Raw genomic sequence first — 16,487 nt, forward strand, 5'->3', positions numbered from 1 at the left:
CTAATAACTTTTTTGTGTATTCTTTAAGACTTTCTGTATATAAGATTATGATATTTACAAATAAAAGATAGTTTTACCTCTTTCTAATTTAGATGCTGGCCCTCCTCCCTCCCTCCTTCCCTCCCTCCCTCCCTCCCTCTCTTCCTTTTCTTTCCCTCCCTCCCTCCCTTTATTCCTTTATTTCATCTAATTGCCTGACTAGAACTTCCAGTCCTAGCCATATGATAATATGATGACAACAGACTTTCTTGTGTGTTGTTCCTAATCTTATGGGGAAAGCTTTTGGTTTTGCACCATTAAATGTTATAGACGTCCTGTATCAGATTGAGGAAGTTCTTTCCTGTTTCTAGTGTTTTGAAGTTTTCTTGTCATGAAAGGGTGTTGTTGGGTTTTGTCATATGCTCTTTCTGCATCTAATGAGATGATTTTTTAAAAAAAAATCTTCATTCTGCTAATGTTGTGTACTGCATGGATTGACTTATGTATGTTAAACCATCTTTGCATTTCTGGTATAAACACCACTTCATTGTGGAGTATAATCATTTGAATATGCTGCTAGATTTGGTTTGCTAGTATTTTTTGAGGATTTTTGCATTTTGGATCATAAGAGATACTGGTCTGCAGTTTTCCTGTTATACCTTTGGCTTTGGTTTCAGAGTAATACTGGCCTCATAGAATGAATTTAGGAGTAGCCCCTCCACTTCAATTTTTTTGGGAGACTTTGAGAAAGATTGGTGTTAATTGTTTAAATTTTTGGTAGAATTTACCAGTAAAGCTGTCTGGTTCTGTGATTTTCTTTGCTGGAAGCTTTTTGATTACTGATTCAATCTCTTTCCTTGTAATAAATCTATTTAGATTTTCTGTTTCTTTTTGATTCAGCTTTGGTAGTTCATGTGTTTCTAGGAATTTATCTTTTTCATCTAGGTTATCTAATTTGTTGACATAAAATTGTTCATTTTCTTAGAATTGTTTTATTTCTGTAAGGTCAGTAGTAAAATGTCCCCAATTTAATTCTAATTTTAGTAATTTATTAATCTTTTTTTCTTGGTGAGTCTAGTTAAAGTTTGTCAATTTTGTTGATCTTTTCAAAGAACCAAATTTGGTTTTCTTGATTTTCTCTATTGTTTTTCTGTTCTCTATTGTGTTTATCTCTGTTCCAATCTTTATTATTTCCTTCCTTTTGTTTGCTTTGGGTTTAGTTTGATCCTCTTTTTCTACTTCCCTCAGATAGAAGGTTAGGTTATTGATTTGAGATCTTTCTTCTTTTTAAATGTAGGCGTTTAAGCTGTAAATTTCCATGTGAACACTGCTGTCACTGCTTCCCATAAGTTTTGGTATATTGTGTTTTCATTTATCTCAAAGTATTTTCTAATTTCTCTGTGATTTCTTCTTCGACCTATTCATTGTTTAAGAGTGTGTTGTTTAATTTCCAAAATATTTGGGCATTTTCCAGATATCTTTTTGCTATTTAGTTCTAAGGTAATTCTGTATGGTTTGAAATAGTTTATAAGTATTGTTTTATGTAGTTGTCTTTTAAATCATGTAGGAAAATAGAGGAGTTACAAATCATAAATACATTAATACTGACTTTTATATTTATGTATTCAGTTTCCTTCACTGGTATTCTTGATTTATTCTTGTGGATTTGAGTTACTGTCTAGTGTCCTTTCATTTCAGACCAAAGGACTCCCTTTAGCCTTTCTTCTAGGGCAGGACTAGTGGTAAAGAACACCCTCAGCTTTTTATCTTGGAATGGCTTACTTTCTCCTTCATTTTGGAAGAATATTTTTGTTGGATATAGAATTTTAGATTGACAATTTTTTTTCCCCAGCACTTTGAATAGGTCAACTCCAAAATTTCTATTTGGTTCCTTTCTATGCTTTTTATCTATTTATATTTCTCATTTGGAAGATGTTACTCTCATGGTTTCCTTTGGTTCTTTGTACATGGTTTCCTTTAACTTTAGAAACACGTTTGAAATAATTGATTTAAAGTCATTGTGCGATAATCTAGTATCTAAGCTTCCTCAGGAACAGTTCCTATTAATTTCTGTTTTTCTTATGTATGGGCCATACCTTCTTATTCTTTGCATACTTCAAAATTTTTTGTTGAAAAGTAGATATTTTGAATATATAATGTGATAACTCTGGAAATCAGATTCTCTCCCAACCCTAGTGTTTGTTGTTGCTGTTTACTCTAGTAGTTTTTGTTTGCTCAGTGACTTCCTGAACTAATTTCATAAGGTCTGTATTCTTGGTCATGTGTGGCCACTGAAATCTGTTCTGTTAACTTAGTGGTCTGTTAGTATTTTGATGGAGATTTCCTTAAATACCAAGATTCAGGTGATTTTTCTTGATTAAGATTTCACCTGGTTGCTGTAAACTTTCAGATAGCTTTCAGAGTTCTGAAAAAGTTGATTCTGATAAATTTTGCCAGTTTATTCATTGCTTTTGTGTAGGGACTGGCTTTTGGAGTTCCTTACTCTGCCATTTTTCCTAACATCTCTCCCTAAAATTGTATACATTTATTTTCCTAATAATTTTACCAGAAGGCTTCTAATATTACTGATAATATATCCTCTCAGGAATTGAAATTTTTAAAAAATTAAGAGCCCTCCAAACATGCTTAATTATTTCTATTGTGAGGAAAAGAGGGAAAGTACAATAATTATATCAAAATAATTTTCAGGACAGAGTAATGATTGGATGGATAGGATAATGTCTGGATTATTTAGGGTTAGGTATGAGAAAATTAAGTTATGTTAGTATTTATTGGATACTAACAGAGAGATGTCTTGTTTTACTGTAGCTGTGGGTGAAAGTAAGTCGATTTTGGTAAAGTTGGAATGTGGGGAAGAATCTGAATATTTTTTGTAGTCTTTTAAAAATTATTTTTGAATTAGCAGAATGGCTGGATTCTTGAGGCTTTTAGAGATTGCTTGAGTCCTATAAATTTGGAAGGATTAACTAAAGTGTTTCCTATGTATGATCATAGCGTACTCATTATGAACTTTAAAATTACCTCTGAACATTTATGAGAAGTGTCGGATGCCTGTTCAATAAGATGACTAAACAATAAAACAGGAAGTCACAATCTTGAAACCTCAGAAGACTAGAATACCTGCATCTATAAATCCTGTAAACTTATAAGGCTGAAGTGACACTAGACCAATGACTAGGAAGTTACAGGGGTTTTTGATGATGCTCTTGGAGTTGCTTGTACAATGAAGTCACTTAAAACCTCTAATCCAACATAAAACACAATATTTACTGTAAATAGTTAAGTCCTACAAATGCTTTTTGAATGTATATTATGGGCCAGAAACTGTACCAGCCTTTGGGGAAACAAACAAACACACAAACAACAACAACAACAATATTATATATATATGTATGTATGTATGTATGTAGATGTATATCTCATAGTCCCTTTCTTCAAGGTAGAGACACAGATAATTCCAGTATACTATGGTAAATATGCATCCATAAGATGCAGTTCCATATCCATTTAGATAGGGTTATTAATCTATGAGGCATGCTTAGAAAACCCAAGGGTTGGCTGGAAATTTCTTAGAAGAAAATTAAAGCCTGGAAGGGGTTTGAAGTATGAGGAAAGACGGGAAAGGCATTCCAGCAGAGAGAGTAGCATGTGCAAGTGCATGGAAGCATGAATAGCCAAATAGCCTCAATTCAGTATTAAGTGCAAAGAGAGTGCTGAATGAGGCAGGTGGCAGCCAGGTCACGGAAGAACTTTTTTTTTTTTGGCCGTTTTAAGAATCTTGGATCTTTATTATGGAGGAAGTGAGACTAAACTAGGGTTTAAGCTAAGGAGTGATGTGGTCAGATTTCTGTACTGAACTGGGGCTCTGGGGGGCACATCTGCAGACTGGAAATACTGAGTAATGAAGGTGGTTTTTAAGAACTGTGAGTCTGTAGGCTAGATGAGTGCTGGTGAAGGTTTGGACCAGGAGAGTGATGATTGGTGGTGTCAGAAGAAAGGATATGAAGCTCATTTAGTAAAATGGCACATGGGGATGTGAAAGGCAGGGGACGATGACTCCCAAGATGGGCAGTGTGATTAACTGATGTTGAGAAAACAAAGAGAGGAGCAGGCTTTTTTGCTTTTTTTTTTTTTTTTTGGGAAAAAAGGGGAAAACGATGATGAGTTTTGTTTTGGAAATACTGAGTTTAAGGTAATATGGAGTGATCAGCAGGATATGTGAGTCAGGACCTCAGGGGAAAAGTCAGGGCTAAAGGTAAAGGTTTGAGATTGATTAACATAATTCTCTCTGGCAAAGAAAGAAGGTGGTATAGCAATTGACAGGAGAAACAAGACGTTATAGATAAATGGGAGGCTAGGAAATACATTTTGAGAGATTAATTATGCCACTAGAGTTTGAAGTCCTTGAGGGATGGAATTCTGCCTCCTTAATTTTTATATCCTCAGCATCTATCACAGTGCCTGGTACCCAGTAGGCACTTAATGAATGTTTGTTGAATGAGTCAAACTTTTACCATCACCCAGTCTCTAAACATAACTAAAGCCACCTCTAGATTCCAGTGGAAGTCTTGCTGATACTGTCTTTATTTTTTTGATTGCTAAAAATAGCATATGTATTTACTTTGCCTAATCAAGATCTAGAGGAGAAAGCCTAGATTCAATTATAAGGATGTCCCTAGGAAAGAGAGATATGCTAACAACAAATTTATAGGTAATAGCTAGTTTAACTCCTATGAAGTAGAAAGATGATTACTTCTATTGTTAGAGTGGATTCTGGAATAAATAGAGTCAAATAGAATCTGACAGGTGAAGACTCTAAATAGCCAAATCTTTAAATGTGATTTTATAATCTTACCTTAAAAAAGGTTAATGACAATATTTGGTAATATATAGTTAACTTTGATTTTTAATTTTCAATGCATTTACAAGGAATACAAAGAACACAGAATAATTTTTAATTAATGAAACTGGCAGTTATTTTAAAGCTGAAACATAGTCATCTGCCTCTAATAACCCAGCTTTAAGTGACTTATTAATGACTCTCTAACTGTTACTTATGATCTTTGAGCCCCTTTCCGTTCTCAGTTTCTTGATCCTGGTTCTGAAGATCAGCTGTGCAGGACATACAGGTGTTAGCACAGCTGGCTTGCTGATGACAACTCTTCCATATAGCTGTCTTGTGTGTCATCATTCATATTGTTCAGTGTCATTCTGACCTAGCCAAGCTAAAAATGGTACTCCAGCTCAAGAGGGATTTAAAAACCTTGACAGACTAAAGATGAGACCACAGAATTTCATGTACGTGTGCTTACCAGTTTTTAGCTTAAACACATCTAAATAACTAATTTCAGTGTGCGTCTGTCTTTAACCTTGGAAAGAAAATATCTTTGTGTGGAGAACTGTAGCAATTCATAAATACATTTCTCTACTCTTGAATATGGGTTTTGTGTTTGTTTAAATAACTCAAGGTCACAGTAATCTATTTATGAGGTGCATTCTATGGTATATAACCTACACCACAGATTTATCATGCTGTCTAGTGCCTTTATAAGATGTCCATGATTAAATCATCCTATTTTTCCAGCTTGATAATTTGATTTGAGGGTTCAGTTTTTCACATCCTTAATTGGGATGTAGCCAGCTTGATAATTTGATTCAAAAGATCAGTTTTTTAGTTCCATAATTGGGATGGAACTATAATGTGTGGGGTGTTTGTGGTAGTGGTGGATTTTGCCCTTTTTTCTGGTGACAGCAGCCAGCCGTCATTGGAGAGTTCTGGCTTTGCTCCAGAGTTGTAGGTGAAGTTAAATAACCTGCCAGCAAAATAAGGCTAGTTTCTCACTTCCTTCTTTTCAAGTGAGGGGTTTCTGTGCCTGCTGCAGTACCAGTGGAACGCCTGCTCCTGCTGCGAGTTCCAAGGTCTCCTTCCTGTAGGTGTGGAGCACAGCTGGAACTGTTGCACACATCTTGGAACCTCATAGTTTGGGGATCTTCTATGTGAGATTATGGCCATTGTATAAGGATGATTGCTACACAGGTACTTGTCTCCCAGTATGATAGTTGTGTGTGTGTGTGTGTGTGTGTGTGTGTGAGAGAGAGAGAGAGAGAGAGAGAGAACAGGGAAGACGGGTGGGGGAGAAAAAACATGAATGAATGAAAATGCCCACAGGTCCAATGAAACTACTGAGGTAAATAAGGATGTTTCAATAATAGTCTCCACTGCTTATCACAAAACTAGTTATATGACACACATTTTTGCTAGCTTGCCAGACAAGGGACAAAGGAAAGGAAAAATAAGATAGTGCTGCTTTTTAGGTAGGGAAATGGAAGGAGTACCAAAATCTTGAGCAATTTCCTCATCTATTAACTGTTAATTGTGGATATTTAGAGGCATTATTTTTTGCTAGGAGCACTGGACACAGTTTCCTCATATTAGGGATGGCAGTAGCTCTTTCACAAGGTGGATGACAGAATGAAGTGTGAGGTACTGTGGTGAGTACTCTGAAAAGTATGAAGTACTTTTGGAAATGCTAGTGGTATTGTTACTTATAAGAATAGTACTGTACTCTATCCATTTCATGAATTAATTAGTTAAGGAAAAGGTAAAAGAGGGAAATATCCATTTAGTTGTAACTGTCCATTTTGTGAATGTCATTTGCATTGCGTTGACATGCTTTAATCCCTGCTTCTATCCCTGGGCACATACCAGGGTGCTGGAACTGTCTAAATATCTTTTTGTTACCCTCTCTTTCTTACTGCCTTGTAGAATTTGCGAGTTTGGAATGATGTTCTTATTTGATCACACGCTTACTAAGAACCTCTGTATGCATAGGGTTTTTTCTGCTGCTAGTGTTATTGCAGAGTATACTACTTGTTTAGCCAAATTTTCTGTTGTTTAGGTATTAGAGTGGTGATCAGTCATTGGGCCAGGAAAGTTAGACCCAGTCAAGTTGTATACTGGACTATGTAAAACTTGAAAGAAGGAGCCAGAAGTATCTGTGAGATGGCACCCTGTGTTAGTGATACAAGGTTTACTCACTAGAAATTGTTCATACATTCTCTGATGAGATGTGGTCATTTAAAAAAAAATCCTTAGATGGTGAAAAATATAGTCTTTCCTTCTATACCTCTGAGGCAGGGGATGGCCGACATTTTCTGTAAAGGGCCAGATAGTAAATATTTTAGGCTTTGTGGACCATATGGTCTCTGTCTCAACTATTCAACTCTATCCTCGTAGCAGGAAAGCAGCCAAAGACAATAGCTAAGTGAGTGAGTTGGCTGTGTTCCAATAAAACTTTATTTACAACAACAGGCGGTGGTCTGGATTTGGTCCCTGGGCTGTAGTGTGCCAACTGCACTCTGCACTCTAGTGCATAGGGTGAAAAATAATTAGCCTAGGCTGCTCTAGTGTATAGGGTGAAAAATAGAATAAAGAGAGAAGGGAAAGCAATAAGGAATCAATGGAAGTGGAAGGAAGTACAGAGGAGGAAGTAGGACAAAGGAAGGCAGGGAGTGGAGGCGTAGTAAAACCTGAACATAGGATGAGAAAAGTGGAAGTTACAGGAAATATTGTTGGGATCTGTATATGACGGAAATCTCTCTGGTAAAAAAGGTTTATTTTGAAGTATTGGGGGCCATAATAGATTGGAATGAATAAAATTTTAGGCAGGTCAGGAGTATGATATAAAAGTCCGATTATCAGTTGCTTTTCCCAGGCAGTCAAGATTCAGGCATTGTGTACATCTTCTTACACGTGTTCTCAAATGTATCTGAGTTTTTATCAAAACCCTTACTGCTTCGTCCTGGGTATCCTATTGGTAAAAACACAACTAGTACCATATTTCATGAATTTTGAAAAAGTTAATTGGAACATTGGGTGCAGAGGGCTTTATAAATGTGCATGATAAAAGATTCAGGTTCATATTTTGAGAGTTGAGCAGTTTTTCTAAAAATGACTAGTTTAATTTCATAGTTGATGAAATAGTTTTTTTGTGTGTTTTGGTAGCAGTAGAGAAGATTAGGAAAGATTGGTGGCTTGTGAGAAAACGCTAATGAGAGGAATAGGAACAGTACAGTATGGATCTTAAGAATCACTTAAACCTGGAACTGGATTGTTACAATAAAATAAATATTTCATAATGATGTTTTGGCTTCTTAAAAATTTCTTTTTTTTGTTTTTTGCTATATGCCTCTGTTTTTCTTGTTTCTTGTGGCATATCTTTGAGAAATATCCGCTCTCTGAAGTATGTAACACAAAAGGGAGAAAGTAAACTGCTCTTTCTAAAAATCAAAAATTTAAGGTGGAGTAATATAGGTATGCTTTTCTTTATTCTTTATCAAAATATTATGAAATTGTACAGTTTTTATAGAATGTTATAAAAATGTATACAATTTTCCAGTTGAGATTTATATTGTGGAATTCTTTGAAAAATGTTATATGTTAAAATGAACTGTTAGCCATTTTAAAGTAGAAAAATATTATATATATATTTATTGCTCACATATATAAATAAATCAGAGTAAAAAGGTATAGAATCTGAATGATAGGATGAATAATGATGTACTGTAGCAGAATTAAATGTTGGCTTTTGAAATTATAATTTCAGATTAATTTGAAATTATAATTTAATCCATACACAGGTGATGATGGTTGTTCTAATCCTAAATTCACACTAAAATCTCTATTTTAAAAGGTGAACCTACTTTTCCCTAGGAAAAGTAGGAAGGAAAATAATTTTATTGTTCTAATATTGTTACTTCAAAATTTTTTTGACAGTAAAGAAATTTACTTTAAATTCTTATTTTTGAAAGACCATTTTGTATCCAGTGGGCAGTATTTCCTAAAGAAATCCCACTTATCTCTTTTCTGCTCTTAGTCACTTTGTTCTCAGCCTGCTGTTCTATTTTTCTTATGAATTTAATGAAATAAGGTGAGAGTCTTTTTACTTACTGTTCTGTGTTGAATCTCTTCCCTGTTTATCCTTGTTCACACACTGATATTGAGACTTGCCTTTGCATTCTTTCTGAACAGTCTCCCCTTTTCGCCCTTTATTTTTCCTGTTCCCTGTCACCTTTCCTTCCTGCTCTTTGCTGCATCGTTATATTTTCACTTGTCCTAGTGTCACTCTTTTGTATTCTTTCAACATGATGCTTTCACTCCCTTTGTCCATTAAAATAAAAGAATTCTTGGTCAATCCTTTATCAAGACTTAAAAAAATCCTTTTCCTTGAAATATTTGGAGACTATTTTAGATGCCTATTTTCAAAGTTTTGATTTAATTTCAAAGTGGGAAAAAAACTCTTAAATTTTAGTAGAAATATTTGTGATATTATATCATGGGGCACCATCTCTTGATGGCACTGCCAACATTCAACAGATAATTTATAATTTAATGATAGTTTAACACATGCATGTTATTCAAATAATGTTGTAATTATGATGCCCGTCATTAGGTTTAGCAATACAACTGCATTTTGAGTTTTTTCCCTATCTAATACAAATACAAAGAATTATTTCATTTGGCAAATTAAATAATGTTGTGGTGAAAATGTTAATTTGACAATAAATCACAGTTTTAAATGCCAGATGCCCTGGCTTAATGTTGTTCAGAAAGTTTATTTAGAGAATATAAAATGTGGCTTAGTGTTCCTGTATGTCAGGCTTCACAGATGAAGTATGGTGCCTGATATTAATCGGGTTAAAGGACCTCCAGTGCTTGGAGTGTGTTGTGGATTATACCTACATTGCTCATAGCCTCCCCCCCCGCCCCCCCTTGCCCATATTAGCAATCTGCTTTTGTACTTTGACATCCAGGATTTCCCTAGTGAATTTTGTCACAGAAAAAAGAGAATCATCAATATCGCAGTTAAACTTGACTTTCAAAGCTAATAGTATCTCATTTGGGGGCTCAAATTTAATAAATTTTCTTTGATTCTGGGTGAGTTTTTAAACATCAAACAATGAATTGGCCAGGGTGCAGTAAAATATTTAGATCTATTGACTGTTGTACAGAAGGGTAGAAGGCAAAACACTAGTGGTTTGATGTTGATAAATTCTCAGTACCTTAATCCACATTAATGTTTTCTTTTATCTGAGTGCACATTGGTGACAAAAAAAAAAGGCAAGAGAAGGTGTCCATACGTATAAGATATAAAACCTAAATCATATTTCACAAACGTCGTTGCTTTATTTTGTTAAGTGAGTTAAAAGCATTCTCATCTTAACTGAAGCCTGGAGAATGTTTGTTACAGATAAATATACATTCTGAATTAAGACTCCGGCGTGAATATCATACTCACACTGTTATAGAAATTGCATTATAGTGTATGTTTTACAGCATACACTTTGACATTCACTTATTGACAGAAATTCTTCAGCTCAACTTGAGAGTATAAGGATTTTTATAACTTAGATTAGCACGAACGATGAAAGATGTCATCATGTATTTGCGCATGTTTGCTGATTTAAGGAAACCCTATGTAGTATGATAGTTCATTCATAAAGTAAGAAATAATTCAAACAGTTTTACAAGCTGGAATAGAAAAATGAAGGTGGGGATTTCTATCATATATTATTGCCAAGTTACATATGAAATTGCTCAGATAAAACTAGAGATAAAAATATATTTATTTGAGCAATGATAGTTCTCCCCATTCTTGACCTTTGCTACCTCATAAAAACTCATTTTGTCCTGTGGTTTTAAGCTAATTGTATACTATTTATCAAATACATGGTGTCAAAGAGATAATTTTTTAAAACCTATTCAGGTATAAGGAAAGTTAGGAAATATGTATACATATGAAAACTGCTATCATTAAACTGTATGATTGAAGATGAGAGATCACTGGTCTTAAAAGAAAACTAAACTGTGGAATTTTTGAGGCTTTTACTAAGTTTGGAAATTAAAAATGAAAATACCTTTTTCTGAGCATTTTCTTGTATGTTTATATTATATAGTGAGTATTTCTCATTTGTCCAGAAGGTGGCAGTGTAATATCAACTGCATGTGATGCAGAGGCTAGCTACAGAATTGGTATTTCTCCAATTCTCTGTATCTGTGATGTGTTTGTATTGTTACCTTACTGAATACTTAAAATATAGTACAAACACTACTAATTTTATCCATTATCTTATTTAGAAGTTGTGTGACCAAGTTGGTTTATATGTATTTAATCATTAAGCCTCAAGTTTAATTTAGAGTAAAGAGGGCAAGCAGACCTCTTGCTAGTATATTTTTAAGTCTCCTTGTGTGTTGAGCATATTTGTTTTTATTCTAGAGTACATATTGAAGTTTTCTTTTCAAAGACTAGTACCTAATAACTATCTTGTTTAATATATATCAGTTAATACCAGTTAAATTAAACATGTTATTAAGAAAGTGAGAATAAGTAGGAGATTGCTGTTTACTTTTGATTTTGTAGATTTTTTTCCTTTCCTTTTTCTTCTGAGGGTGGAACAGTGAAAAAATAATTCAAAACCTCTTGATCAGAAGAGCTCCAGCGACTCTCCTTCCCTCCCTCATTTCAAGCAGGAGGATGCTTTTTCTTCTTAACATTCTCCCCCAGTACTCTGAATTAGAGATTTATTTGCAACGAAAAATCAATTAGTCCTAAATTTATTCATGGATTTCAGGTCCAACGATCAATGCAAGTCCACTCAGTGGGCTCAAGGGGACCCAGTTCATCCCAGTTAATGTGTCTGAAGGGGAATTACCATTGATGCTATTTTTTTCCCTTTAGGTCAGAGATCAGATCTCGCTGTCACGGACTGCGGCAAGTAGGAATGACTTCACCCTGCAGCTACCCAGACTGCACCTGGAGACCTTTGCAATGGAGGGGCTCAAGGGCGGGCCAGAGGTTGTAGCGTGCCAGGTTAGAGTCTAAATTACATTGTTTGCTACCGAGACACGTAGAAAAAGAAATTGCTCTAACTGCGGAGAATGGAAGCCTCAAAGTATTGTGACTAACTTGAAGAAGATGCAAATAATTTTTCCTCATTTTTCTTCCGTCATGTAACACTATATTTCACAAATAATTGTGTTTTTTTCTTTAAAGCCTAGAACTAGCCAATTAAATAATCCAAAAAAGTTTTTTATTTTTTACCAAGGAAAAACATGTGGTTTATAGCTAAGTACAGTATTAAAAGAACATACTTTTTGGGCAGCAGAGGACAATAAGACGCTAGGCTGTTATCTCTTTAAGCTAGTCTGAATTTGTAGCTCTTATTGTTTTATAATACGTCACTTTAGATAAAATTATCAGGAGAGATATTTGATGTTTTTCAGTGTTAATTCCAAAGTATATCCAACATTTCTCAGGTGGCAATTTAATTTCAGCAAATCTAGAACCTAGCTGCACTTTGCATTGAAAAGTATCTTATACTTCAATGTTCAGTTTTAATGAACTTTGTTATATGTGCCAGCTGGGTTATTTCATTTATAAAACTCAAAGCACCAAATCATAAAACCTCAAATAACTTTAAAATAAACTTAATAAAGACATTTATTTTCAAAAACATATTTATTTTCAAAAACATATTTATTTTCAGATGCTGCAGCTAGCTTTCTATTCTAGGTTACTCTTAGGTTATTGTGATCATTTTTCTCCTTAGGGTTAAAAATATTTTTTAATCAGACAAAACAAAATTTACTATGTATTTTATTCTCCCTTTAATGCCCAATTTCTTTATTAGAAAAATCTATCGACATTATGTAAACTATAGGGAGCCTGGTAATTCAAAAGAGGTTGTCCTTGTTCAGTAGCATCCTAGATTTTTCAATGTATTTAAGAGAAATATCTCTTAAAACTCAGTCCCTTTCACATTTTGAGGTTTAAGATAAACTTTTTTCATTCTTCAGTTTATGACCCTGTAAAATTTTAACTTTGTACAAAATTAATGTCAGTCCAAGTGGGGCTATGTTAATTTTTTTCTACATGCTCCATACCCTAATTTAATTTGTTATTAGTACTCAAATTAATGCTCAACAAAGAAAAATGCTTGTTGTTTCTTTCATTAGGTTGTCCACCAATATATCTAAAACATATGTAATTGTAAAACGAAGCATAAGGCATTTTTATTTTCAGTTATAGGCTAGAATACTGTACCATTATTTAGTACAAGATTAAGATGTACATTTACAATTTGATTATATTTAAGTACAATATGATTTGAGATTTTTCTAGTGGTTGTAAAGTAATCCTTTGCTTGGTTATCTTAATTCAGAATCTCACAGGGCTTAGTACTTGTCATAATTCACAAATAAAGACTTCCCCCAAACTCTAGATTGTGGTGATTTGGAAAGAGACTGCTTCTTAGGAATGCCATTTTTTGAGGCAAAGCATGAACTCTATAGAGTTCTGACATCTGTGAATAACAGGAAGGAAATGGATGGGCTTGTATTTTAAACTACTATCTTTTCCAAGTTCTAATAAAAATAGTTACGTGGGTTGCCAGATACCTAAACACTTGGGTAAATTTTGTATTGATGTGCTGTAACATGCATTGTAGTTTAGTAATATATGTTTGGTTTAGTATCCTGTGCAGAGAAGAGCACATGATTTGGGCCCTAATAGTGGTTGACACACACACACACACACACACACACAGGCACACAATTGGTGATATGGAGTACTTTGAGAAGAAAGGCACTGTATTAATTGAAGACCTTAATTATAATAATAATAATTATTATTATAAGTGTCATTTTAGTGAGCACTTACTGTGTAACAGGTATCATGCTTAGCTGTTTAAATAAATGATCTCAGTTAATTCTCACAATGGACCTGTCAAATATTTTCATTTTACAATTGAAAACAACAACTATAGCAGGTAACTCTCCTCAGATCAACAACAAGTAAATGGTAAGACCTAGAGTCTGGGTTTAAGTCTGGGTGTATTTGACTCCAAAGCCTGAACTGGTAAAATCTGACAGTAAAAATCTAGACGCCTGTGTTAAATGGTAAGAGTGAAACCTTTGAAATCTACAGTGGAGTTTTTCTTCCATTTACAAAGTATACATTATACATCTGTGTATGATGTAGGTCATAGTTTATGCTGTATTGTAGACAAATTCACAGATACAAAATTTTGTTTCCATTTGACAGGCTAATATTATAGAACTCTACTTTTCACATTTTTGCAGTTTGTAAATATATATATTTATGCTAAGTGTGGCTACATATTTAGGAATTCAATGTTTGTTTAGCGTTGTACTGTGTGCTGATGAAGTGGACTACTCAAAGTGTGCACAGCTTTCGATTATGATGAGGGGAGGACCACTATGCAGGACGTGGTAGTGTCTGAATTTGGCCAACATATACAACCATCATTTAGAGCGGTAGGAGCTGAAGTTTTCCTAGACAGCCACTGTCTGTCTTTTCCAAAGGGGCAAGCTTTATTATAGGTATAATCCTTGATGGAAGGAAGACCAATGAGCATGACTGAAAGTTGAAGAGGATGAGTGGATTACCTTATCTCTCTATACCCAGAAGAGCATGTGACTGATACTCTTCTACAGGAGATAATTCAGTTCATCTAGTCTCTGCGATCTGCTAGCTTTTAACCCTGATTTCCTTATCTGCAACAAAGTGTAATGCTAACAATTTCTCAGGCTTGTAGTAAATTTGAATGAGGCAATGCATGTAAAGCAGAGAGCACAGTGCCCAGCACAAAGAAAGCAGACAACGCATGGTGGCTCTTATTACTGCGACCAGTATGGGAAACATTGTAAAGATGAACTAAGCAACAGTAGCTTGATTTTATTACTTTTGAGGGGTGTGTGTGGGTGTTTTTTTTTTTTTTAAAGAAATGGTTACTTAGAATCTTTTCTCTATATCTTTCCATTTGTTTCCTTCAGTCTTCCTTGTTTCTTCAAAAGCTTCAAATAATTTTGATTAAGATCAACTGTAGCTCCCTATTTACTTTTCCTTGTTACTTGATGTTCCAGTGAGGCCATGTCGCCAATGTAACCCTTGTTTAAGCTCCTATGGCAAGTTTAGAACTATTATACCTGGGCTTTTATCTCCTAAATAACAGCATATTAGTCTACTAGGATACTGGAAAAAAATAAAACACCTAGATTAGACAAGTTAGCTTTTTGTAAGAAAAAATATTCTGCTCATACTTTATAAAGGTACCTGTTACTCATCATCTTATACTTTGAATTGTGTTTTTTCAATAATTATGACATGTGATGCTTTTAATATCTGGAAAATATTAGCAAGCATCCAATAAATGTGCCTCCATTCCCATTCAACAATAAACAACACAGAACAATATCAATATTGATTTTATTGAGTGCTTATTCTGTACCAGTTACTGTGCTAAGCACCTTACATTTACTCCCTCATTTAATCCCTGCAACAACCCTATGAATAATAGGTGCTCTGCTTTTATCTGTTTTACAAAGGAAGAAGCTGAAGTTTACTGAGATGAAGTAAATTGCTAAAGGTCACATATCCAGTGAGTAGGGTGACTGGTCCATTCATTCTTTTAATCATGCCTTTCTGCCTTTTGTAAACCATGGCATAGTGGTGTGTGTGTGTGTGTGTGTGTGTGTGTGTGTGTGTGTGTGTGTGTGTGTGTGTGTGTGTGTTTTAGGGTAGCTGAGAGGAAAAAAGAATAAAGGTAGGGTCTGTCTATAAAATACAATTTAGTTTGTGAGGAGATCGTGGCGAGAATAGAAATCCAAAAGAGATTAATGGGGAAAGTTACTTAAACTGTGTATTTCAGCCTTTTCATCTATAAAATGAAAATAATAGAAGTTTCTAACTCAGTGTGACTATTGACTGGGTTAATCCACCTGAAGTGCTTAGAATAGTGACAGGTACATTGTAAACACTCACTATTTATTAGCTCTCCACTAACATGAAAGGTCGTGAGACCAGGAACTTGGTTTTGTTCACTGCTGCATCATCAGAGCTCAGAACCCTGCCTCACATAGAAGAGGCCCTCAGTATGTACGGGTGAATGAATACTTGATTTCAGACACTGGTCAAGGTGCCTTAGGAAGCTGCTGTGCCTAAGTTGTGCACGCCTTTAAGAGTCTTGGGATCAATTTTTTTTTTAATTTCTAAACCCACTTCATTTAAAAGGAAAAGTCCCCTGAACCATCTCATGAAAGTGTTTAAGGCTTTGTGCACAATACCTCTGGAAATGTAGTATATTTTATAAATATATGTTTATAAACACTTCATTAGAAAGGCTTCATTGTGAAACCATTTATTTATGAAGATTTTAAACAAGAGTCTTTACTGTAAATCCAGTAATCCTTTAATCACCCATAATCTACCATGTTATTACAAAGTCCTTACTTGGTATTGTTGTTTGTTATGTGCTATACCCGCAACTTTTGGGATACCATGGTTTTTTACATTTAACTTACTTTCCAGGCATAGAAATTTCTTCCAGCTATTTTGCTGTATTTATAAAGTTAAATCATAAAAGGGCATCTTGAAGGGATTTTTTTTTTTTTTTTTTTTTTTTTTTTT

At 34.5% G+C, this 16,487-nt stretch overlaps 1 protein-coding gene across 1 annotated transcript in view; it reads left to right on the forward strand.

The window, feature by feature from the left end:
• The window catches only part of CCDC171 (coiled-coil domain containing 171), a 341,681-nt gene that overhangs the window by 249,705 nt on the left and 75,489 nt on the right, over nt 1-16,487 (forward strand). The window contains exon 25 of the mRNA XM_028494006.2: nt 11,739-11,870. Within this exon, the coding sequence (XP_028349807.1) occupies nt 11,739-11,870 (132 nt within the window). The remainder of the gene's footprint in view (nt 1-11,738; nt 11,871-16,487) is intronic.

This window comes from Physeter macrocephalus, chromosome 9 (genome assembly GCF_002837175.3).
Source record: "Physeter macrocephalus isolate SW-GA chromosome 9, ASM283717v5, whole genome shotgun sequence".
Taxonomy (NCBI): Eukaryota; Metazoa; Chordata; class Mammalia; order Artiodactyla; family Physeteridae; genus Physeter; species Physeter macrocephalus.